General features: G+C 51.5%; 1 protein-coding gene across 13 annotated transcripts in view; it reads right to left on the bottom strand.

The window, feature by feature from the left end:
- The window catches only part of AACS (acetoacetyl-CoA synthetase), an 81,663-nt gene that overhangs the window by 46,008 nt on the left and 12,530 nt on the right, over window positions 1-23,125 (bottom strand). For all 13 annotated transcript variants that reach the window (XR_013401670.1, XR_013401671.1, XR_013401672.1 and 10 more), the window contains 2 exons: window positions 12,819-12,932; window positions 7,119-7,216 (listed from right to left, as the gene is read on the bottom strand). Coding sequence is in view for 7 of the 13 variants with exons in the window: in XM_001103579.5 (XP_001103579.2) it covers window positions 7,119-7,216; window positions 12,819-12,932 (212 nt within the window). In the remaining 6 variants the exon portion in view is untranslated. The remainder of the gene's footprint in view (window positions 1-7,118; window positions 7,217-12,818; window positions 12,933-23,125) is intronic.

The raw sequence follows: 23,125 nt of genomic DNA, 5'->3' as shown, positions 1-23,125 counted from the left end.
CCCACCTACGTCCCGGGGTGAGAACTAGAAATAGTTTGCCCCCTGCACACAACGGGAACAGTTGCACACAAAATCTGTGAAAATCTCCAGAAGAATCACTAGAACAAATCAAAGTTAGGCAAGATGGCCACATTTAACTCAATCCAGCAAAATAAATAGTGGTGTTAAACCCCAGCAATACAGTTTGAAAAGGTAATGAGGGCCAGGCGCCGTGGAAAGCCAAGGCGGGTGAATCCACTTGAGGATCAGGAGTTCAAGACCAGCCTGGCCAACATAGTGAAACCCCATCTCTACTAAAAATACAAAAATTGGCCAGGTGTGGTGGCGCATGCCTGTAGTCTCAGCTACTTGGAAGGCAGAGGCAGGAGAATGACTTGAACCTGGGAGGCAGAGGTTGCAGTGAGCTGAGAGCGTGCCACTGCACTCCAGCCTGGGTGACAGAGTGAGACTCTGTCTCAGGGAGAAAAAAAAAAAAAGTAATGAGAAAAACAGAACAAAAGAATATGAGAAAGTCACTAAAGGATTTTTTTTTTTTTTTTTTTTTTTTTGGAGACTGTCACCCTGGCTAGAGTATAATAGACAGATCACAACTCACTCAGACTCAACCTCCCAGGCTCAGGATCAGGCTGTGCGTCACCACACCCAGCTAATTTATTTGTTTTTTGTAGAGATGGAGTCTCGCCATGTTGCCCAGGCTGGTCTCAAACTCCTGAACTCAAGTGATCCTATCAGGCTCAGCCTCCCAAAGTGCTGGGATTACAGGTGTGAGCTACCGGGCCCAGCCCTCTAAAGAATATTTAATCCGGGAGAGAGACAGAAGCAAACACTGGTTCGGAGCCACTTGTTGAAGGGTGTATACTGGATAGTAGAAAGGTGACTAAAGTTAAAAAAGAAAGAAAAGTAAAAGATAAAAAGGTGTATAGTGGAGAGAAGCAGAAACGAGACTGGTCTGAAGCTACTGCGACGGCAGGCGTGAGCGACAGCAGTGCCTAGCCGGGGTCACGGAGGAACCGAGGAACCGCTCAATCAAACATATGACGGAGGACAGTGGAGAGGTGGCAAGAACAGCCAACGGTAGGGAAGGGAGTGAAAGGATGTGGGGCACAGCTCGGGCTCCTGGCTTGGTGGGGATTACTGAGATGGGGCTCCCCCTGGGGACTTGTGAGCTCATCTGGGGCTCCCTGAGTCTTAAGAACTTCTGGCAGCCCCCGCCAGTGCCGACTGGACAGGAGGACGGAAGGCTGCAAGTGCTCTCAGGATGCACGGTCATGACAAGAACGAGGGGTCTTCCTCCAGCCGAACACGTTGGCCACCGCAGAAGGCACAGGAGGAGGCGCAGATCGAGTCAAGCCTCTCTCTCTACTCTCGCCACTTCCTCTGCCCTTCAGCAAAGCTCAAGGCGGGCAGGTGGGCGGCAAGGGAATGAATGTGACGTTATTACAGAGACGCCCTTGGAGCTGCCCCAATGCACCTTTTTTTGTTTTGTTTTGTTTTGATTTGTTTTTAAGTGAAACATTGGCCAACTTCAGCATCAGTTTAAAAAAAGTGCATGGGACATGCAATTAACAGGGACTTGGCCCCTGGCCTCAGGACATCAGGCTTTCGGTCATCATCCACCTCCTCCCTCCTCCATTTCAAGGGTACCCCCAGTACCCCATCCTCGGTGACACTCTTGGTGGACAAAGACTATTTCCTACTTCTTCTTCTTCTACTCTAAACTGTTACACAGAGGTGGTGCAGAAAGCCCCAAAATGGTGCCCCCCAGGAGCCCAGCAGCACCCGGGCGAGTCTGCAGGCAGGTGGCACCCCAGTCCCACCAGCATTTACTCCACAGGCCACAGGGCTGGCCCTCCTTGGGCCTGATGCTAACATACACCCTGCCCAAAACCACCAGAAGGCAAGTGATAATGTCCAGAAATGGCTCTTCCTGACACTAAGCCCTCCTGGACTGAGAATGCTACCCCTTCCTCCTCCCCAGCCACCTCTAATGGGCAGGAGACCGGGACAGAAGCATCTGGGAGAGAAGCCTCCACCCCCTAGACCAGCACCTGGGCACTGGCACTGGAACAAGGCATCCAAACAGAAGCTCACCCCCAGCCAGGTGAGCCCCTCTTCCCCATTCTCAGTACCCAGATGCATCCCCCGAGAGCAAGTGCCTGCCCTTCCTGGAAAGATACCACACCCACTTACCTAAGTGCATGCACAGCGATTTCTCAGACTCTTTCATGTCCTGCTGGGACTTGGGTGTCCCTCTGTTTACTTCTGAGGCTAGCTCTATGCAAATATCAAGGTAACACATTCAACCTACTCTAAGTCCATGGTCCTTACTCCTCCCTTTCCTGGCCACATGGCCCTGGACAAGGCATCCCTGCACCTGGCTCCCTCCAGCCCGTCACCCCTTATGCAAAGTGAGTCCCAACACCCCTGACACCCAAGCTCCCTCACCCACAGGTACGGGGCCTGTCCAGACCTTAGCTGTAGCAAACACACAATCCACGAATGGCATATCTACACTGGTGCCCTCTCTGTGCCCAAGATTCTAAGATAGACTGAGAATCCTTGGTTTCGTGGGGAATAAATGATTGCCAGTAAAACATATTGAGCATTTACTGAATGCTTACTATGTGCCAGGCCCCAGTTTGAGCTTATTAGAGGCACTCACTGCCCTTCACAGCCTTAGGAGAGGGGCAATAAGGCCGGGCGTGGTGGCTCACGCCTGTAATCCCAGCACTTGGGGAGGACAGGCAGGTGGATCACGAGGTCAGGAGATCTAGACCATCCTGGCTAACACAGTGAAACCCCATCTCTACTAAAAATACAAAAATTTAGCCAGGCCTGGTGGCGGGCGCCTGTAGTCCCAGCTGCTCAGGAAGCTGAGGCAGGAGAATGGCGTGGATCCGGGAGGCAGAGCTTGCAGTGAGCTGAGATCACGCCCCTGCACTCCAGCCTGGGCGAAAGAGTGAGACTCCGTCTCAAAAAAAAAAAAAAAAAAAAAAAAAAAAGAATAAGCAGGTCCCACAGGGTAGGCGGGAGGGAGAAGAGGCTGTTCTGAATAGAGGACACAGAGATCAACACCCAGGAGCAGGTGGAGTGGGGCCCAGAGGAAGACCAGCCAGGAAGCCCGAGGCCAGGAAAGAAACAGAGGGAGCCAGCCTGGGAGAGCCCCGGAGGGCAGCAGAACATTTCCACAAGGAAGCTGGGATCTCAGAGAACTAGCCCAGTACAGGGCAACCAGGATCTCAGGGTGAAAGGACTGAGCCTGCCAGTGATCTGGGGCTCAAATGCCATAGGACCCCAGGCACAGTGACAGTGATCAGGCTACAAAGACAAGTGTTTCCGAATCAGAGGTCTGGCCCCCAGCCCCGTGAAATGACTCAGGAATCACAGCCTCCCTGAGGCTGTGTCCTCTGACACAGCTGAAGTTTTCCTGGCTGGACCATCAGGGGTCAAGATCTTGAGCATCCAAAACCAGCTGTCAGCCTGTCCTGGCCCAGGAGAGCTGTTTAAGGATGGCTTTCATGTTGCAACAAAACAAACACACCTATGAACATGTGTCTGACCCGAATACGGTGCTTAGCAACCCAACAGCCGGTGTTGAATCACGCTGACAGCCACCCAGAGCGAGCGAGAATGGCTGTCCTATTTACACACACACACACACACACACACACACACACACACGGCCACCTGATGGCACTTCAGGAGGACAAGGCCTGCAGGCTACAGGCTGGGCTCTCTGGTGTGCGGGGATCAGAGGGTGGCCTTCCCTGACATCTCTGAAAATGGCAAAGGCTCAAAGGTAAACAGTGAAACAAAAAACCCAAAGCCATCAGAAGACTCAGGATCTAGAGATCTTGCTGGGGCGGGAAAGGTTGGGAACGCTGAGAACAGAGCACTTCTCCAACCTGGCAATGCCCTCTGAGCCCAAAAGCATTAGTAAGGCAAACTGAGATGCCCAGGCAGCCAGCAGAGAGCAGGCAGAGGGAGGTGGGCAGTGGTGGGAGAGAGCCCGGAATGGGTGGAAATAAAGCACAGGGAGTGACGGAGGCCAGAAATGCGTTCCCCCAATGTCATCGAGGAAAGATGGTGCCCCAGCACTCCCTGGACAGCCCACTGCAGTCTGTGGCTCTGCAGCAGACCACAGCCAGCCGAGGAGCTCTCAGCGGACAGGCGCGTGAACCCACCGGTCCAATGGTGCGACTCCAGCAACAGAGACCAGAAGTCAATACAGGATTTGTAGGAGAGTGGCAATTTCCCTTTACAATATTCTCTGAGATTCAAAGAAACATAATTTCAAAGCAAGAGGAAACATGATTCCAAAGGGAAGACATTCACGTTTCATTGTAGTTTCTGAAGAGCGCCCCTTACTGAAAATGGGGCACCGTCTGAAGTTTAACATGGTGATGCTGGAAATTAAAAATGGGACCTCCTTTTTAAGTAAACCGATGCAGGGAACTGTCCACGAGCCCAGAACCCATCAGCCTCGGCTCAGTTCCAGCCCCACCTCGTCAGCAACTCCAGGAATTCGTTCCTGTTAGTTTTAGCCCCTGAACAAGGATAGTAAACAGAGAGTGAGCAGAGGCTTTGGCACAATCGACCTGTGCCAGGTCTACTCAGCTCCGACAGCGGGTGTCCAGGTGTCTGTGGGACCAAGCGCTGTGCCACATGGCATCCACGCAGGGCCTCCCACGCTGGGTGCATGCGGCCAGGAGTGCTGCCCAATAATGCCTGCCATGAAGTCGCCAAATGCCGACAGACTCCCTGCCAACCAGCTAGATCTCAGTTCGAGTGCGAGTAACGCATGTCACACACACCCCCATCTCCGGCAGGATGGAGTCTATACCTTGGACACTAGCAAAATGAGGGACAGAGAGAAGCATCTCAGCAGGAGGGCGGGTGGCCCTGTTTTCTAACCTGAGACATAGCCACGACGCCTGGGACTATTCTTTTCCCAGAAGCTGCGGGAGCCATGGGGCGAGCAGAGCCATGCTGCCATCTAGTGCGCCCAGCAGCTCGGCCAGCACTTCCCACTCCAGAGGCGGCTCGGGGAGGCTTCCAGAAAATCCTGGACCAACCCCGGCCAGGAAGCAGTGTCCCAGAGACCACATTTGCTACAGAGCCATGCATCCCTCCTGGGTCCTGCCAGGATGGGCAGATCCTATTGGACTGGAGTCTGCAGGGAGTGACATGCACAGAACAATGACCCAGCAAGGCTGGATGAGGCCGTGAGACAGGCTGGGGTCCAGCCCTGCCACTGCAGCCATGCAGAGTCAGAGGCTCTCCCTCCCTCCGCGCCCTGGCCTCAGACACACCACCAAAGGCACCATTCCAGGAGCTCTGATATCACCTCTCCAGGCAGAGGGGGCTACACTCCAGCCCTGCGAGGCCATGATCACTCCCCTGCCACACACGGCTCTCCCAGCCTCTTACAACCCATTTATAAAACGTCAGTCATAATTGAACTAAAAACACACCCATCTCCCAACTAGCTAACAGTAGCTAACACTTACTGGGCTGGCCTGGAGGGTCACACCCTGTCCCCAGCTCCACACAAACGTGGCCCCTGCCATCTGCACGGGCTCCCCGCACTTGCACTAACATTGCTGCCGTTCGCCCTCTGGGGACACCAGGGCGCTTGCCCAAGGACACTGATCAAGGAAGCTGCGTGGAGCAGAGGCGGCCAGCCTGCCCGGCCTTGAGCACACCCGGCCATCTGTCGTCTCGCCCTGGGGCCCTTCCCTCTGCCCTGAACAGCCTGGCTCAAGGTCGGCTGAGGGGTCTGAGTGTCCAGGAACCCCACCCCTCCAGACCCTCCCACAAGGACACCACTGGCCCCAGCAGCCCAGGCAGCCCCCACAGAGGGCCCTGGGGACAAGAAAGGCCACAGGTTGAGTTTCTGTCTCAGGTCAGTCCCTGCTGACCTGGGGAGGTCCTGGGTGAGATGGCCTGGGAAAGAACACAGAAAGTTCCAGAAGGCAGGGCACGGCCATCCAGCCAAAGTCCGGATCTACAAGGTGGCCACGCCCTCCCTGAACCCAGCAGGGCTCCATTCTCAGCCCGGCTGGTGCCGCAGCCTGACGCATGGCCAGCCAGTCTCACTCCTCCAGGCCTGTGTCTGATCTCTCCTTCCACGGTGTGGAGAAAGGAGACTCCTCCTCCAAAATCTTACTGAAAAAGCAAGCCTCTAAGTGGACATGATTTCTAAGCTCACACCCAAAAGCCTCCCCTGTGGACAAGCACAGACACCAACTCCACGCACTGGGCTCTAAAGGGCCAGAAGCCATACTTGCGGCTGGTGCTGCTGACTGACGCACAGCACAGGGCCTGGCCCGGAACAGGGGCAGCTGGCACCAGGAGAAGCGGTCAGGGACCCGGACGCTGCATGTCCTGTAACAGGGTCTCATGGCTCCTGAAGGTCCCTGACGTCCAAGGCTCTGCAGCCAGGAGAGGGCCCTGGCTGGGGAGTAGGGGCCCCAGGAAGACCCGCTCTGCGGCTACTTCATTTGTCCCATGGAGGGATTTAGAGGCCAGGGGGCGACAGTGGGGATCAGCACATGCTTCCGGCCCTGCCTGGGCCACTCTGGGCAGCTGGACACACCCTGGGGCGGTTTGGGGACAGAGAGGCCGCCCTCCCAGAGTGCACACCCACACAGCACGGGCACAGGTCCAGAGGAAGGGGCCGGAAACAGCAGAAACCAACACAAGGAGGTCCCAGGGAACTTCTGCAAGTAAGACTTTGAGAACAAAAATCTAAAAAACTGTCCTCAGAGGACACAGACTTAGCAAACCTCACGTGGTCACTAAGTCCCAGGTGAGGAAGACAGGGCTAGACCTCACTAGCCCTTAACAACACTGGCTGCTGCATACGCCACCTGCCCAGGTCTTCCATGAGCATGGCGGGGGGCGGGGGCCGGGGCGGGGCACGTCAGGACTGCTTGAAAGGAAGACCGAGACACAAGTCTTTCTGGCTTCGTTCCCCACAGAGGCCGCCGTGACGCGTCCTCCTCCTGCCAGGCTCACGCTGCTATCGGGCTCCCCTGGGAATTCAGCCCCTACAGCTGCTACCCAGGAAGCTCACAGGGCAAGGGGTGCCCCCTCTGCCACAGACCCTGACTCACATTCACACCGAAGTCTGGGGACGTGGAGCTCCAGATGGCGCCAATGCTTGCGGCAGCCAGCATCGCCTCAACAGCGTGCTCACTGTTGGGTAAATAACCTGTGGAGAAAACACAGGAAGAAGCCTTGGGTTCAGGGTATGGGAGGCAGCAGACATCCAAAAGCTTCCTCTGAGAGCCAGGGTCAGAGTGGACAGGGGGCTGGCCTTGAACTGCCTGAGGATCCTGACCACCATCCCCCACCCAGCTAAATCGCCTGCTGCCAGCCTGTCCACTCCCCACCATCCCCCTGCAATCCATTCTCCATGCTCTGATGACAGTGACCCTGCGGCCTCTCCTCCCTCTGCTCCCCCTCTCTCCCTGGGATCTGGTCACAGCAGCCTTCTTCCAACTCCTCAGTTGTCCTAATCGCCTCCTGCCTCAGGGCCTTTGCACAGCTGTCTGATCTGAACACTCCCCCATGCACACCAGCAGTCTCCACTCAGTGTGCGCTCATCCTGCAGCTCTTCACTCAAATGAAACTTCCTCAGACCAGCCTTCTCCAAGGCCATCTTGCCCCCAACCTGGTGAACTCAGGTCCCCCAACTAGTAAACTTTGAAGCACACTGTATGTCTCCTTCACCAAACTTAGCATAACTGCAAATGAATAATCACCTGTGTAACTGGCTGTTTAGTATCTGGTTCTCACATGAGGGCTGGGACTTTGCATGTCTTGTTCTTTGCTTTACCAAATGCCTTTTACCATGCCCTGCACATCAAGGGTCCTCAGATATTTGCTGGCTGGCAGATGGATGGATGGACAGATGAATGGATGGATGGAAAGAAGAAAGGATGGATGGATGGATGGATGATGGATGATGAATGGAGGATGGATGGATGAATGAATGGACGGATGACAGATGGAGAACAGATAAATGGATGGACAGATGGATGATGGGTGAATGGGTACGTAGAGAGAAGAATGCATAGACAGTTGGATAGATGGATAGTTGGATGGATGATGTATGAGGGATGATGAATGGAAGATGAATGGATGAATGGGTAGATAATGGGTGGAGGATAGATGAGTGGATGGAGAGATGGATGATAGGTGAATGGGTAGGTAGAGAGAAGAATGTATAGACAGTTGGATGGATGGACGGATGGATAGTTGGATGGATGGATAAGTGATGGATGATAAATGGAAGATGGATGGATGAATGGGTAGATAATGGGTGGAGAGATGAGTGGATGGATAGATGGATGATGGATGGATGGGTAGGTGGAGAGAAGAATGTATAGACGGATGGATGGATAGTTGGATGGATGATGTATGAGGGATGATGAATGGAGGATGGGTAGATGAATGGATAGATGACGAGTGGAGGATAGATATATGGATGGATAGATGGATAATGGGTAAATGGGTAGACGGAGAGAAGAATGTATAGACGGATAGATGGATGGATAGATGGATGGTTAGATAAATGATGGAGGAGGGATGACAAATGGGAGACAGATGGATGAATGGGTAGATGATAGGTGGAGGACAGATGAATGGATGGATAGATGGATGGATGATGGATGGATGGGTAGGTGGAGAGAAGGATGGATAGATGCATGGGCAGATGGATGGGTTGATGGATGGCTGCACAGACAGGTGGACTGGTGGATTGTTGGTTGGATGGATAGAGAGGAGAGGGAATGAAGAACACAAGCAGTACTGTCAAGAGCCATATTCAAGCCCATAGAGGGCAGAGGTCCTCAGGCCCTCCACCTCCTAGCTGGTCGGCTTTCATGACAACAGAGGCAGGGAATCCTCATGGCCACAGAAACGATGATCAATTAACCAGATCACTCTACACATTCCAGAGGAAAGGACCTGTATAGTCAGGCAGAAGGCAGTCGCGAGACAAAGGGCCATGGCCAAGGCCTCATCAGAGCGAAGTGCAGCTGCCCAGGTGCGCCCCCAGGGGTCCCTGGTCGGCTGGCTCCCTTTGTCCCCGCTTCTCCCCCCTGCAGTGGGTATTTCTGTTTGTCCAGATTCACACAAACAGAAATATCCACTGGTATCCCCTGCTGGGCCATAAGCATCCAAGGGGCAGGAGTCACACCACCATGGGGTTCCACGCACATCCGGCAGATGGATGGCATTTACTGAGTTTGCCACAAAGATGAGACTTGGCTGTGAGTGTAAACTGAAGCATCTCAACACTGTCACCCCCAGGGGCAGGGCAGGACTCGGTGCCCAGGGGCAGGGCAGGACTCGGTGCCCAGGGGAGGCTGCTTAACCAGCTGACTCCGTGTGACTGACAAGTGAGGAGGAGCTGGCCCTTCTCCCATGGCACATCAGACACCAACCCTGGGGACCACTTCACAGACAAAGGAAAACGGAGCTACGCACAGCTTTAACTCCATCTTTCCAAGACTCTAAAGCATCCAACCCCATTTAATCCGCAGAATCATTTTCTAGTGTTTTCTGGGAAACTCAAAGTCCCAAATCCTAGTAACTGTGATCAGGTCAAACTGGTATCCAACTGAGACCCACGAAACGGCTGGGGCACAAGGGATCAGCTCAACTCTGAAGAGTCCAGGGCGTCGGGGCCAGGTGTCTCCTCAAAGAAAGCACAGCCCAGAGGAACCCTGACTGTCCCCAATATAACCTGTTCTGTCTCTCCTTCACTCAGAAATGTTTGCTGCAAAAGATTTTTTTTTTTTTTTTGAGACGGAGTCTTGCTCTGTAGCCCAGGCTGGAGTGCAGTGGCCAGATCTCAGCTCACTGCAAGCTCCGCCTCCCGGGTTCACGCCATTCTCCTGCCTCAGCCTCCCGAGTAGCTGGGACTACAGGCGCCCACCACCTCGCCTGGCTAGGTTTTTTTGTATTTTTTTTAGTAGAGACGGGGTTTCACCGTGTTAGCCAGGATGGTCTCGATCTCCTGACCTCGTGATCCACCCGTCTCGGCCTCCCAAAGTGCTGGGATTACAGGCTTGAGCCACCGCGCCTGGCCCAAAAGAAGATTTTTTTAAAATGAGAATTGGAAGGGAAAAAAAAAAAAAACTGGAGTTAGAACATTTTGCATTCCTTTACAAGACCTTAAAAGTGTACAGATCGGCCGGGCGCGGTGGCTCAAGCCTGTAATCCCAGCACTTTGGGAGGCCGAGACGGGCGGATCACGAGGTCAGGAGATCGAGACCATCCTGGCTAACACGGTGAAACCCCGTCTCTACTAAGAAATACAAAAAACTAGCCGGGCGAGGTGGCGGGCGCCTGTAGTCCCAGCTACTCGGGAGGCTGAGGCAGGAGAATGGCGTGAACCCGGGAGGCGGAGCTTGCAGTGAGCTGAGATCCGGCCACTGCACTCCAGCCTGGGTGACAGAGCCAGACTCAGTCTCAAAAAAAAAAAAAAAAAAAAGTGTACAGATTAAATCAGACCAAGAAGAACCCAAAAAGTGAGGTTTCAGCCTCAAAAATGCCTGCTCTGTGACTAGACACAGCGGCTCACACCTGTAATCCCAACACTTTAGGAGGCCAAGGCAGGAGGATCTCTTGAGCCCAGAATTTTGAGACCAGCCTGGACAACATAGTGAGACCCTGTCTCTATGACAAATACAAAAATTAGCCAGGCACGGTGGCATGTACCTGTAGTCCCAGCTACGCAGGAGGCTGAGGTGGGAGGATCCCTTGAGCCCAGGAGTTCAAGGCTGCAGTGAACCATGATCATGCCACTGCAGTCCAGCCTGGGCAACAGAGTGAGACCCTGTCTTAAAAAGAACAAAAAAAACAAGCCTGCTCTGCTGATCAGCCCAATACCCATAGTCATTCATTCAATAAACACTCCTTAGATGCTGCTGGGTGCCAGACACTCTCTATGAAGTAAGATACAGCAGTGAGGAGAACAGAGCCCCTGCCCTCTAGCACCGAGGACACATGCGCACAAACACACCAAGATCCCTGCAGTTTCAGGTCAGCCATGAGGACTACGATGAAAGCAGGTGCAGGAAGAGTGGGATGCATTTTTCGAAGGCTAACCAGGAACGGCCTCTGAGGAGGTAACGTGTGAGCGGCAATCCCGACGAACCAGGGTGAACCCTGAGGATAGGCCAAAGGAGAACAGGCCGCCGAGGGCTGAGACAGGAGGCAGCCGGCATGCCCATCACTGGATTCCCTTCTAGTCAGCTACCAAAGGCTAAGCACTAACTCCATGCCCAGCCCTGTTACTCAAGGGGGAGGCGGGGCAGGGTAGTGGGGCCTGGTGCACAGGATTCTTGGTCCAGCCGCTTACTGCACTTATAGACGACAAGGCTGCCCAGCTCCTCCTGCCTCTTTGCAAACAAGCTGAACAGCAATCTGCAGTAAGTTCCCTCGAGAGAGGCACCCCCATGCCAAACACCAAGGCTCCAAAGCCCAAGCCCCTCCCCAGCGGCTTTTCCTGCCACCCAACTCCTGTGGTCCTTGTCCCATGATACGGAGGGGAAAGGGAGGGAGGTCGGGAGCCCCGACCACCAGGGCTGCACTGGAAGATAAATCTCCTTTGTCTATACCTGCTCATCCCCATGTACACACCTACCTGCATCTCAATTAACTAACAAGTTGCTTGGGGTAAAGAACGGGTCCATGCACAGGCCTTTACATTTTTTCCAGAAGTCAAGGTGAAAGGAAAATTGTAAGAAAAATACCTAAGTAGGGCTGGGCGTGGTGGCTCACGCCTGTAATCGCAGCACTCTGGGAGGCCGGCAGGCGGATCACAAGGTCAGGAGATCGAGCCCATCCTGGCTAACACAGTGAAATCCCATCTCTACTAAAAATACCAAAAAAAAAAAAAATTAGCCGGGCATGGTGGCGGGCGCCTGTAATCCCAGCTACTCGGGAGGCTGAGGAAGGAGAATGGCATGAACCCAGGAGGCGGAGGTTGCAGTGAGCCGAGATCACGCCACTGCACTCCAGCCTGGGCAACAGAGCGAGACTCCATTTCAAAAAAAAAAAAAAAGAAAAGAAAAATACCTAAGTAGTTCTCAGTGGGAAATCCTCAGTTGCTATCCCAGGGAAAAAAGGAGGGCCCCGGCCCAGAGCAGGAGGACAAGCCACATCTCAAGGTCTACAGATTCCAGCCCCTGCTCCTTCTAGAACAATCCCCAAATGGGGCCTGCTTTTCCGTCCTACTTCCCCTGCTTTATGGCTCAAGGCAGGAAGGGCAGTCAGAACGGACCAGCACCTCAGGAAACTCTAGGCAGAGCAGAAGAAGGTGGACGAGGCCTTTGGGATCAGACCTGGGCACCTGTCCCACCTCCTGCCCTCCATGTTCCACCCCACAGAGCTCATGTAGACACCTCCTGCTCACTGCCTCCAGGCCTTTCACAGGCCATTTCTGCTGCCCGGACTGCCCTTTCCTGCCCTGCCCCACTGCAGGGCTAACTCCTAAATGCACCTTCATTCCTCCAGCAAGCCCATATTGAATGCACTCCCTTGATGTTTCTGGAATTGTTTCAGGCTCTGGGACAAAGCAGGGAACAAAGCAAAGCAAATTCCTGACTTCGCAGAGCAGCATATTCTTTCAGCAATTTTCCTTCATCTCTTTTTTTGCCTCGCATTTAGAGTCCAAGTCCCACAAGGTTCCACGTAATACAACATGACTCCACCTCACTCAAAAGTTGTCTTGACCTTCACACCACCCATTCTAGCTTGGTCTCCTCTCTCAAACCATCACCAGCACCCAAAATACTTACCAACGACCCGATCTCCTTTCTTCACACCCATTTTCCTCATTGCTGCTGCAAACAAAGCCACTTCTTGCCTCAGCTCTTCAAAAGTCACCTTCACAATTTCCTCTTTGCCTTCCCCTGGGAAGAGAAAAAGAGTAAATTGAACACAGACCACCTCAAAAAGAAAAGTTGCAAGCCAGACACTGAATGAAAAATCCCACCTGTTTCAATGCAGGTTATTAATCCACACCCAGGGAAAAGAGACGCAGGGAACACAAGCAAGATACAGGTCAACTTAACTTCATGCAGAAGAAAGGCTGTGTGAGAGCCAGCCGAGTAAATACACTAACACCATGCGCTGCACAAAGATTCTCTATTGGGCTGGGTGCAGGGGCTCATGCCTATGATCCCAGCACTTTGGGAGGCTGAGGTGGGAGGATTGCCTGAGCCGGGGAGTTCAAGACCAGCCCTGACAACAGAGTGAGACGACCTCCATCTCTACCGAAAATGTAAAAATGAGCCAGGCATGGTGGCACGCGTCTGTAGTCCCAGCTACTCGGGAGGCTGAGGTGAAGGATCACGTGAGCCATGATCACACCGCTGACCTCCAGCCTGGGCGACAATGCAAGAACCTGTCTCTAAATAAATAAATAAATAAGATTTTCTACTGGGAATGCTTTTATTAACTGAAGAATCTTTTGATTATAATTGTAGGGGTTTTTTTTAATAATTACAGATTCACACGAAGTTTCAAAGAAAGTACAGAGAGGTCCCATGAACCCTCACCCAGCTTCCCCAGTGGTTATATCCTCCACAGTTAGAGTACAACAGCAAAGACAGGAAACAGAAATGGATGCAACATGCGTGTGGTTCCACGAAACAGACGTGGATACAATGTGTATGTGTGTGGTTCCACAAAACAGACGTGGATGCAACGTGCATGTGTGTGGTTCCACAAAACAGACGTGGATGTAACATGCATGTGTGTGGTTTCACAAAACACATGTGGATGCAATGTGCATGTGTGTTTCCAGGAAACAGACGTGGATGCAACATACATGTGCGTGGTTCCACAAAATAGACGTGGATGCAGCGTACATGCGCATGGTTCCATGAAATAGATGTGGATGCAATGTGCATGCGTGTGGTTTCACGAAACAGATGTGGATGCAATGTGCATGTGTGTGGTTCCAGGAAATAGACATGGATGCAAAATGTATGTGCGAGGTTCTTTGTCACCTTACAGAATTTCCTGCAACCACCACAACTGAGACATAGGACACTTCCACCACCCCAAGCCCTTCCCTCCTGTTGCCCCTGTATAGTCATCCCTGACCCCTACACCACCCTCACCCCGGGCAATCACTTACATATTCTCTAGCTCTATAATTCTATCATTTCAAGAACGTTATATAGGCTGACAGAAGGGGCTCATGTCTATCATCCCTGCTCTCTGAAAGGTTAAGGCAGGAAGATCACGTGAGGTTAGGAGTTCTAAGGTAAGACAGACTCTACAAAAAATGTTAAAACTAAGGCTAGGCAGGGTGGCGAATGCCTGTAATGCCAGCACTTTGGGAAGCCAAGGTGGGCAGGTTGCTTGAGTTCAGGAGTTCGAGACCAGCCTGGGCAACATAGTAAAACCTTGTCTCTACTAAAAATGTTTTTAAAATATTAGCCGAGCATGGTGGTGTGCACCTGTAGTCCTAGCTACTCGGGGTACTGAAGTGGGAGGACCACCTGAGCTCAGGAGGTTGAGGCTGCCATGAGCTGAGATCATACCACTGCACTCCAGCCTGGGTGACAGAGTAAGACCCTGTCTTGGAAAAAACAAAAAAATTAAAACCAGCCAGGCGTGGTGGTGTACACCTGTAGCCCTAGCTGCTTGGGAGGTTGAGATGGGAGGATCACTTGAGCCCAGAAGTTTTAAGGCTGCAGTGATCTATGTTCATACCACTGCACTCCAGCCTGAGCAACAGAGTGAGACCCTATCAAAAAGAAAGAAAGGAAAGGAGGGAAGGAAGGGAGAAATGTTACATGAAATACAGAAAGTGGGCCGGGCGCGGTGGCTCATGCCTGTAATCCCAGCACTCTGGGAGGCCGAGGTGGGTGGATCACGAGGTCAGGAGATCGAGACCATCCTGGCTAACACCGTGAAACCCCGTCTCTACTAAAAAATACAAAAAATTAGCCGGGCTTGGTGGTGGGCACCTGTAGTCCCAGGTAACCGGGAGGCTGAGGCAGGAGAATGGCGTGAACCCGGGAGGCGGAGCTTGCAGTGAGCTGAGATGGCGCCACTGCACTCCAGCCTGGGCGACAGAGCGAGACTCCGTCTCAAAAAAAAAAAAAAAAAAAAAAGAAATACAGAAAGTTATCCTTTTTTTTTTTTTTTTGAGACGGAGTCTCGCTCTGTCGCCCAGGCTGGCATGCAATGGTGTGATCTCGGCTCACTGCAACCTCTGCCTCCCAGGTTCAAGTAATTCTCCTGCCTCAGCTTCCCAGGTAGCTGGGATTACAGGCACCTGCACCTAATTTTTGTATTTTTAATAGAGACGGGCTTTCACCATGTTGGTCAGGCTTATCTCAAACTCCTGACCTCAGATGATCCACCCACCTCGAACTCCCAATGTGCTGGGATTATAGGCGTGAGCCACCACACCCAGCCACAAGGTGACCTTCTAAGATTGGCATTTTTCATTTGGTGCAATGCCACTAAAATTCACTTAAGTTATTGCATGCATCAGTAATTTACTTCTAGGCCGGGCACAGTAGCTCACGCCTGTAATCCCAGCACTTTGGGAGGCTGAGGCGGGGGAATCACCTGAGGTCAGGAGTTCAAGACCAGCCTGGCCAACATGGTAAAACCCCATCTCTACTAAAAATATAAAAATTAGCTGGCCGTGGTAGTGGATGCCTGTAATCCACTTCAGGAGGCTGAAGCAGGAGAATTGCTTGAACCCAGCAGACGGAGGTTGCAGTGAGCCAACACAGTGCCACTGCACTCCAGCCTCAGCAACAGAGTAAGACTCTGTCTCAAAAAAAAAAAAAAAAAAAAAAAACTTATTTTTATTGCTCAGTAGAATAATTTTTTAGAAGATTAAAAGTGACACAAGCTCACTGTCAAAAACTTTGATACTGCAGAAAAAAATAAATAAAATGATCGATGACCCTAGTTATCAAAGAAATATATGTTAAAACAGGAAGATACCAATTTTCGCCCAACGGACTGTACAAATAGGAAGGGACAGTGTGTAGCCAGCCTCCACGATGGCCCCCCAGGGACCCCTGCCCGCTGGTATTCACACCTGACCTGGGGAATCGATGGGTTACTGTGGAAATGACAGTGACTTCTGAGCTGTGGTCATAAGAGACTGTAGTTCCCATCTGGCTCACTCTGGGAGATGCCAGCTGCCATGCTGTGAGGTCACTGAGGCAGCCTCTGGAGAGGCCCACATGAGGAGGAACGAGGCCTCCCACCAACAGCCATGTGAGCACATCATCTCGGACGTGGTTCCTCTAGCCTCAGTCGAGCCTTCAGATAGCTGGAGCGCCTGCCAACATCCTCACTGCAACTTGATGAGTGATCACCCAGCTAAGCCACTGCAGGATTTGTAACCCACAGAAACCGGGAGGTAAGGAATGTCTGTTCTAAGCTATGGCTTTCAGGTAACCTTCGACACGGGAAGATAACTAATACAAGTAAGACTCAGTGTTGTGAAGGTACAGGAAAATGATCTGAAGACAATTTCTACAGTATAGAAGTTAATCTTTTGACCATCACCCTTAATGCAAATATTTTGCTCCTGACTGATCATCGCTTTTCAATTCTATAACATGAATTATCTCTTTGTGTGTGTGGTTTTTTTTTTGTTGTTTTTTTTTTTGAGACAGAGTCTCACTCTGTCGCCCAGGCTGGAATGCAGTGGCACTATCTCAGCTCACTGCAACCTCCACCTCTCAGGTTCAAGTGATTCTCCTGCCTCAGCCTCCTAAGTAGCTGGGATTACAGGCATGCACCACCACACCAAGCTAATTTTTGTATTTTTAGTACAGACGGGTTTTTACCATGTTGGCCAGGCTGGTCTCGAACTGCTGACCTTGTGATCCGCCCGCCTCGGGCTCCCAAAGTGCTGGGATTACAGGCATGAGCCACCGCACTGGCGAATTATCTCTTTTAGAAAGTGAATAAACATCCTAATTTCCCTTTGGCATAAATCTGGCTTTTTCCAGCCAGGTATTATAGCTCACATCTGTAATCCCAGCACTTTGGGAGGCTGAGATGGGAGGATCACTTGAGCCCAGGAGTTCGAGACTAGCCTAGACAACATGGGGAGGAACTGCTTGAGCCCAGGAGGTCAAGGCTGCAGTGAGTCGTGACTGCACCACTGCACTTCAGTCTGGGCAACAGATCAAGATCCTGCCTCAAAAACAAAACAAAACAAAACAAAAAAATCAGGCTGGGCGCAATAGCTCATGCCTGTAATCTCAGCACTTTGGGAGGCGGGAAGAGCACTTGAGGTCAGGAGTTCAAGACAAGCCTGGCCAATATGGTGGAACCCTTCTCTACTAAAAATACAAAAATGAGCTGGGCATGGTGGCATGTGCCTATAATTCCTGCTACCTGGGAGGCTGAGGCAGAAGAATATCTTGAACCCAGGAGGCGGAGGCTGCAGTGAGCCAAGATGACACCATTGCACTTCAGCCTGGGCAACAAGAGTGAAACTCCATCTCAAAAAAAAAAAAAAGACTCTTTTTTTTTTTTTTTTTTGCCTATTTGCCTAGAGTTGTAGGCATTTGCCCTTTATCCTTTCTTTGCTGCCCTGGGGTAGCCTTTTCGTTACCTCTCCCACATTCCCAGCCCAGAAAACTTTCTATCGTGTGAAAACACTTGGTAAGCTGATAGCTACTCTTCAAAAGCAAAATGTGCTGCGCAGGCAGCTGTTCTAACAATCTCAACACGGATGGGCTAATGCATGTCATTTGCTCCACTCGCTGGAGCATGAAGGCAATTGTGCACATATATGTATCTTTTTTTTTTTTTTTTTTTTTTTTTTTTTGAGACGGAGTCTGGCTCTGTCGCCCGGGCTAGAGTGCAGTGGCCGGATCTCAGCTCACTGCAAGCTCCGCCCCCCGGGTTTACGCCATTCTCCTGCCTCAGCCTCCCGAGTAGCTGGGACTACAGGCGCCCGCCACCTCGCCCGGCTAGTTTTTTGTATTTTTTAGTAGAGACGGGGTTTCACCGTGTTCGCCAGGATGGTCTCGATCTCCTGACCTAGTGATCCGCCCGTCTCGGCCTCCCAAAGTACTGGGATTATAGGCTTGAGCCACCGCGCCCGGCCCATATGTATCTTTTTAAGTAGGGCATTGCATGGCCTCGACGGGGATTACCCATAGGAGAGATGAGTTCTGCTGAGAACGGCTGAGTGCGGAGCAGAGCTCTGTGAGCACCTGTACCCAGCTGGGTGAGTGAGGAACAAGTCAGGAAAACACGCAGAAAACAAAACACAATGATCTTAAAGCCCCCGAGCCAATAATCGGCTGCTCAGGCCCCTGCTTAAGTAAGGGATGCGATTTGTAAACTAACTGTGATCACTGGCTTGAGGGTCCTTATTCCCACCGCAATTATAAGGAAGGGAAGAGTTCATTAAAAGAAGGGGCTCTCCCAGGCGTGGTGGCTCGCGCCTGTAATCCCAAGACTTTTGGAGGCTGAGGCGGGTGGATGATTTGAGGTCAGGAGTTAAAGACCAACCTGGCCAACATGGGGAGAAACCCCATCTCTACTAAAAATACAAAAATTAGCCGGTGTGGTGGCGCACGCGTGCAACCCTAACTACTCGGGAGGCTAAGGTGGAAGGATCACTTGAACTGGGGAGGTGGAGATTGCAGTGAACCGTGATCACGACACTGCACTCCAGCCTGGGTGACAGAGCAAGACTCCATCTTAAAAAAAATAAAATAAAATAAAAAGGCCGTGCGCAGTGGCTTACGCCTGTAATCCCAACACTGTGGGAGGCCGAGGTGGGCGGATCACGAGGTCAGGAGATCGAGACCATCCTGGCTAACACGGTGAAACCCCATCTCTACTAAAAATACAAAAAATTAGCCAGGCGTGGTGGTGGGCACCTGTAGTCCCACCTACTCCGGAGGCTGAGACAGGAGAATGGTGTGAACCCAGGAGGCGGAGCTTGCAGTGAGCCGAGATCGTGCCACTGCAGTCCAGCCTGGGCGACAGAGCGAGACTCCATCTCAAAATAAATAAGTAAATAAGTAATAAATTAAAAATAATTTTTAAAGGAGGGGGGCTCAAATATTTAAAAGGGAAGAGACGGTGGAAGTGAAGAGGAGAGAGGCTAATGTAAAGGGGTAGGGGGTGTGAAACGGACACAGAATTATAACCCTGCCTCCTTAACCCACCCTCAAGACAGGGCTGGGTTTAAAAAAATAAAAGGCAACTGGCTGGGTTCAGCCAATACTGTATATAACTGAGAGCGAGAGACACCCCGCCCAGTTCAGGCTCCACCCAGACACCCGTATTACCAGTTCTGGGAAGACTGGCTTATTTCATCACTGGGAATCAAGTATATTTTTAGTTTTTTAGTGTGGGGTTTACATTTTTAGTTTTGGGTTTTGGGGCTTTTTCTAAAGAAGATTCACATTTGACTGTTCCCACTTTCCAGGAGAAACCGGGACCTCATGAAGTGTTTGAGACATTGGGTTAAAGCACATGCATTTAAAAGGACCAGGAAAAGAAAAGAGACGCAGCGTCCTCGTTCTCCTCCTCAGGATTACGAAATAGGTGACTGGGTTGGCACCCTAGGGAGGTTCCCACGTGCACTGCAGGGCCTGGGGCAGGCCAGGCTCATAGGAGCCTCTTAGGGATCAATGAAATGTGGTCTGTCCGTACTGTGGAAGATTATTAGGACATAAAAGGAATGAAGTACGGATGCACGCTACAATGTGGATGAACCTTGGTAACACTGTGCTGAGCGAAAGCAGCCAATCACAAAAGGCCACATATCGTACGATCCAATTATACAAAATGTCCAGAACAGGGAAACCCATGAAAGAAAGCAGAGAGGTGGGTGCCAGGAGCTGGCGGAGGCAGGAACAGGGAGTGACTGCTAATTGCTATGGGGTTTCCTTTCGGAAAATGGAAATGTTCTGGAACTAGGGGTGGTGGCTGCACAACCTCTTGAAAATGCTAAACACCACTGAGCTGTGTGCTTTAAAAGGGTATTTCCGTGGTATATTAATTATATGCCAATTGGAAGAAAAGAGCTGGCTGGGCGTGGTGGCTAATGCCTGTAATCCCAGCACTTTGGGAGACCAAAGCGGGCGGATTGCCTGAGCCCAGGAGTTCGAAACCAGCCTGAGCAACATGGCAAAGCTTCATTTCTACAAAAAAACTTAAAAAAAAAAATTTAGCCAGACACAGTGGTGCATGCCTGTGATCCCATCTACTCAGAAGGCTAAGGTGGATCACTTGAGCCTGGGAAGTCGAGGCTGCAGTGAGCCACGATCGTGCCACTGTACTCCAGCCTAGGCAAGAGAGTAAGACCCTGTCTCAAAAGAAAAAAGAAAAAAAGGGGAAAAAAATCTCTAACTCCTACCATTCCCCTTCCCAGAGCCTGGGTCCACTGACTCTCCCACCCGGGTCTGCCCTAGACTAATGTTTGAAGATTCACATGGACACGCTGAGGGCCTGCCTAGTTACACAGCCAGCACACTTCTGAAACACTGGTGTAAACCAAGTCTTCCGAAACAGTGAGGGAACGCATTCGACTTAAAGAATTTAAAGAAATCCTGGAGGCAATGTTCTCACTCATCCATCTTTATGAAGCTGGGACTTAATATCATGGTTTTCCTAAAAGCCTGGTACCACTGGTGGACACATCCACAAGCCCCAGAATCTTGCCTCTAACCCACCTCTGCCACTGTCAGAGGTGACCCTGGGGACACAGAGATGGAGCACGGAGCAGTTTCCAAAGTCTCGTTTCCCATGATGCAACCCCTTCCCGTTCTCCACCCAGCAGCCAGGTCACCACAGGATCACCCAGCCCTTGCTCAGAACCCTGAGGATGGCCCACTCCCTCTCACACCTCCCTACGCTCCTGGACCCACAACCGAGGCCCCCCAGCTCAGCCTTCCTGGCTGTTCCCCACAGCCATAGAGCCTCCTCCAGCCCAGGGCCGCCTTCTGGCTGTTCCCTGTGCCTGGGAACATGACTTCTGCAGAGGGAGGAGGAGGAGATTCCAGGTACAGGGGTCAGCCAGAGGAAGGCTGCTGCTTCTTCAAGTTCCGTCAACTCCTCCAAACAGGCCTTCCCTGGTAGCCCTGTCTAAAACAGCCCTGCACCCCACCCCATCATACCTTTTCCATCACGATGCTTATTCTTCCAAGCATATGTTTTCTTTTTTTTTTTTTTTTTTTGAGACGGAGTCTCGCTCTGTCACCCAGGCTGGAGTGCAGTGGCCGGATCTCAGCTCACTGCAAGCTCTGCCTCCCGGGTTCACGCCATTCTCCTGCCTCAGCCTCTGGAGTAGCTGGGACTACAGGCGCCTGCCACCTCGCCCGGCTAGTTTTTTTGTATTTTTTTAGTAGAGACGGGGTTTCACCGGGTTAGCCAGGATGGTCTCGATCTCCTGACCTCGTGATCCGCCCGTCTCGGCCTCCCAAAGTGCTGGGATTACAGGCGTGAGCCACCGCGCCCGGCCATGTTTTCTTATTTATGGTTAAACCACCATGCTTTCCCCTCAGAACATGGGCCCCTCCCAGGGCAGGGAGCTTGTCTATCTCATTCAAGGTGCTGTCTTCCCGGCACCTTTCACAGAGGCTTTTTTTTTTTTGAGACGGAGTCTCGCTCTGTCGCCCAGGCTGGAGTGCAATGTCACAATCTCAGCTCACTGCAACCTCCGCCTCCCGGATTCAAATGATTCTCCTGCCACAGCCTCCCGAGTAGCTGGGATTATGGGCGCCCACCACCACACTTGGCTAATTTTTTGTATTTTTAGTAGAAACAGGGTTTCACTATGTTGGCCAGGCTGGTCTTGAACTCCTGACTTCAGGTGATCTGCCCACCTCGGCCTCCCAAAGTGCTGGGATTACAGATGTGAGCCACTGCACCCAGCCCTCAGGAGGCATTTAATACAGGTTTGAGGAACGAATGGATGAACAGACAGGTGGGCACACAAAGGGCAAGGGAGAGCCAGTCAGAGCCCTGACCCCAGACCACCCATCTACTCTTCCCTGACTGTGTCAAGGCTGAGAACCAAGAAAAACAGCAGTGGAACACTGACCAGCCCAAATGGTATGTCAAGACTTTGCTCCATGGCTCTTCCCCAGGAATGCACATCAGAAGTGCCCATGGGCTTTGAAAATACATGGAAGCCTGGGCCCCAACCCTGGAAGATGTGTTCCAGCAAGTCTCGGTGGGAACTGGACTGCCATGAACTTTAACAACTGCACAGGGTCTTTTGGTCCTTCCCACAATGGCAGAAGGGAGGCCCTGCTCTGTAGCCTGGGCAGGGCCACTCACTGCCTGTTTCCAGTGGTTTGGTTTTTTATGCTGATCTAGGGAGTGAGTGAAGTTTCTTGGAAATATAAGAAAATGGAAATTCATTTTCTGATGAGTATTTTACACCATGGTGTATTAATCTTTCTCTGGCTTCTAATAAAAATTGCCAACTCAGGCCGGGCATAGTGGCTGATACCTGTAATCCCAGCACTTTGGGAGGCCGAGGCGGCCGGATCACCTGAGGTCAGAAGTTTGAGACCAGCCTGGCCAACATGGTGAAACCCTGTCTCTACTAAAAATACAAAAATTAGCCAGGCCTGGTGGTAGGCACCTGTAATCCCAGCTACTCGGGAGGCTGAGGCAGAAGAATCACCTGAACCCAGGAAGCAGAGGTTGCAGCAAACCTAGATCACTGCACTCCAGCCTGGGCAACAGAGGAAGACTCCATCTCAAAAAAAAAAAAAAAATTGCCAACTCGGAGACTCATTTTGGCATTTAATATAGACTGTCAACTGTTTCTGTGTACGTTGGCCTTATTTCCATGATTAGAATGTAATATTCTGGAGGCAGAACACGACTTCAGTTTATTTTTGAGTCTTACATCTCAAGATGTCTTAGACACAATGAGGGTCCAATAAGCTCTTGCTGAACATACAATTTAAAAATAATAATAAATTGTTAAAAGCCGCACAGGGGCCGAGTACAGTGGCTCATGTCTGAAATGCCAACAGTCTGGGAAACCAAGATGAGAGCACTGCTTGAGCCCAAGATTTCAAGACCTGCCTGGGCACCATAGCAAGACCCTGTCTCTACTAAAAAA

This window comes from Macaca mulatta, chromosome 11, assembly GCF_049350105.2.
Source record: "Macaca mulatta isolate MMU2019108-1 chromosome 11, T2T-MMU8v2.0, whole genome shotgun sequence".
Classification (NCBI taxonomy): Eukaryota; Metazoa; Chordata; class Mammalia; order Primates; family Cercopithecidae; genus Macaca; species Macaca mulatta.
Note: the sequence above shows the minus strand (reverse complement) of the source record. Positions and strands in the feature narration are given on the sequence as shown.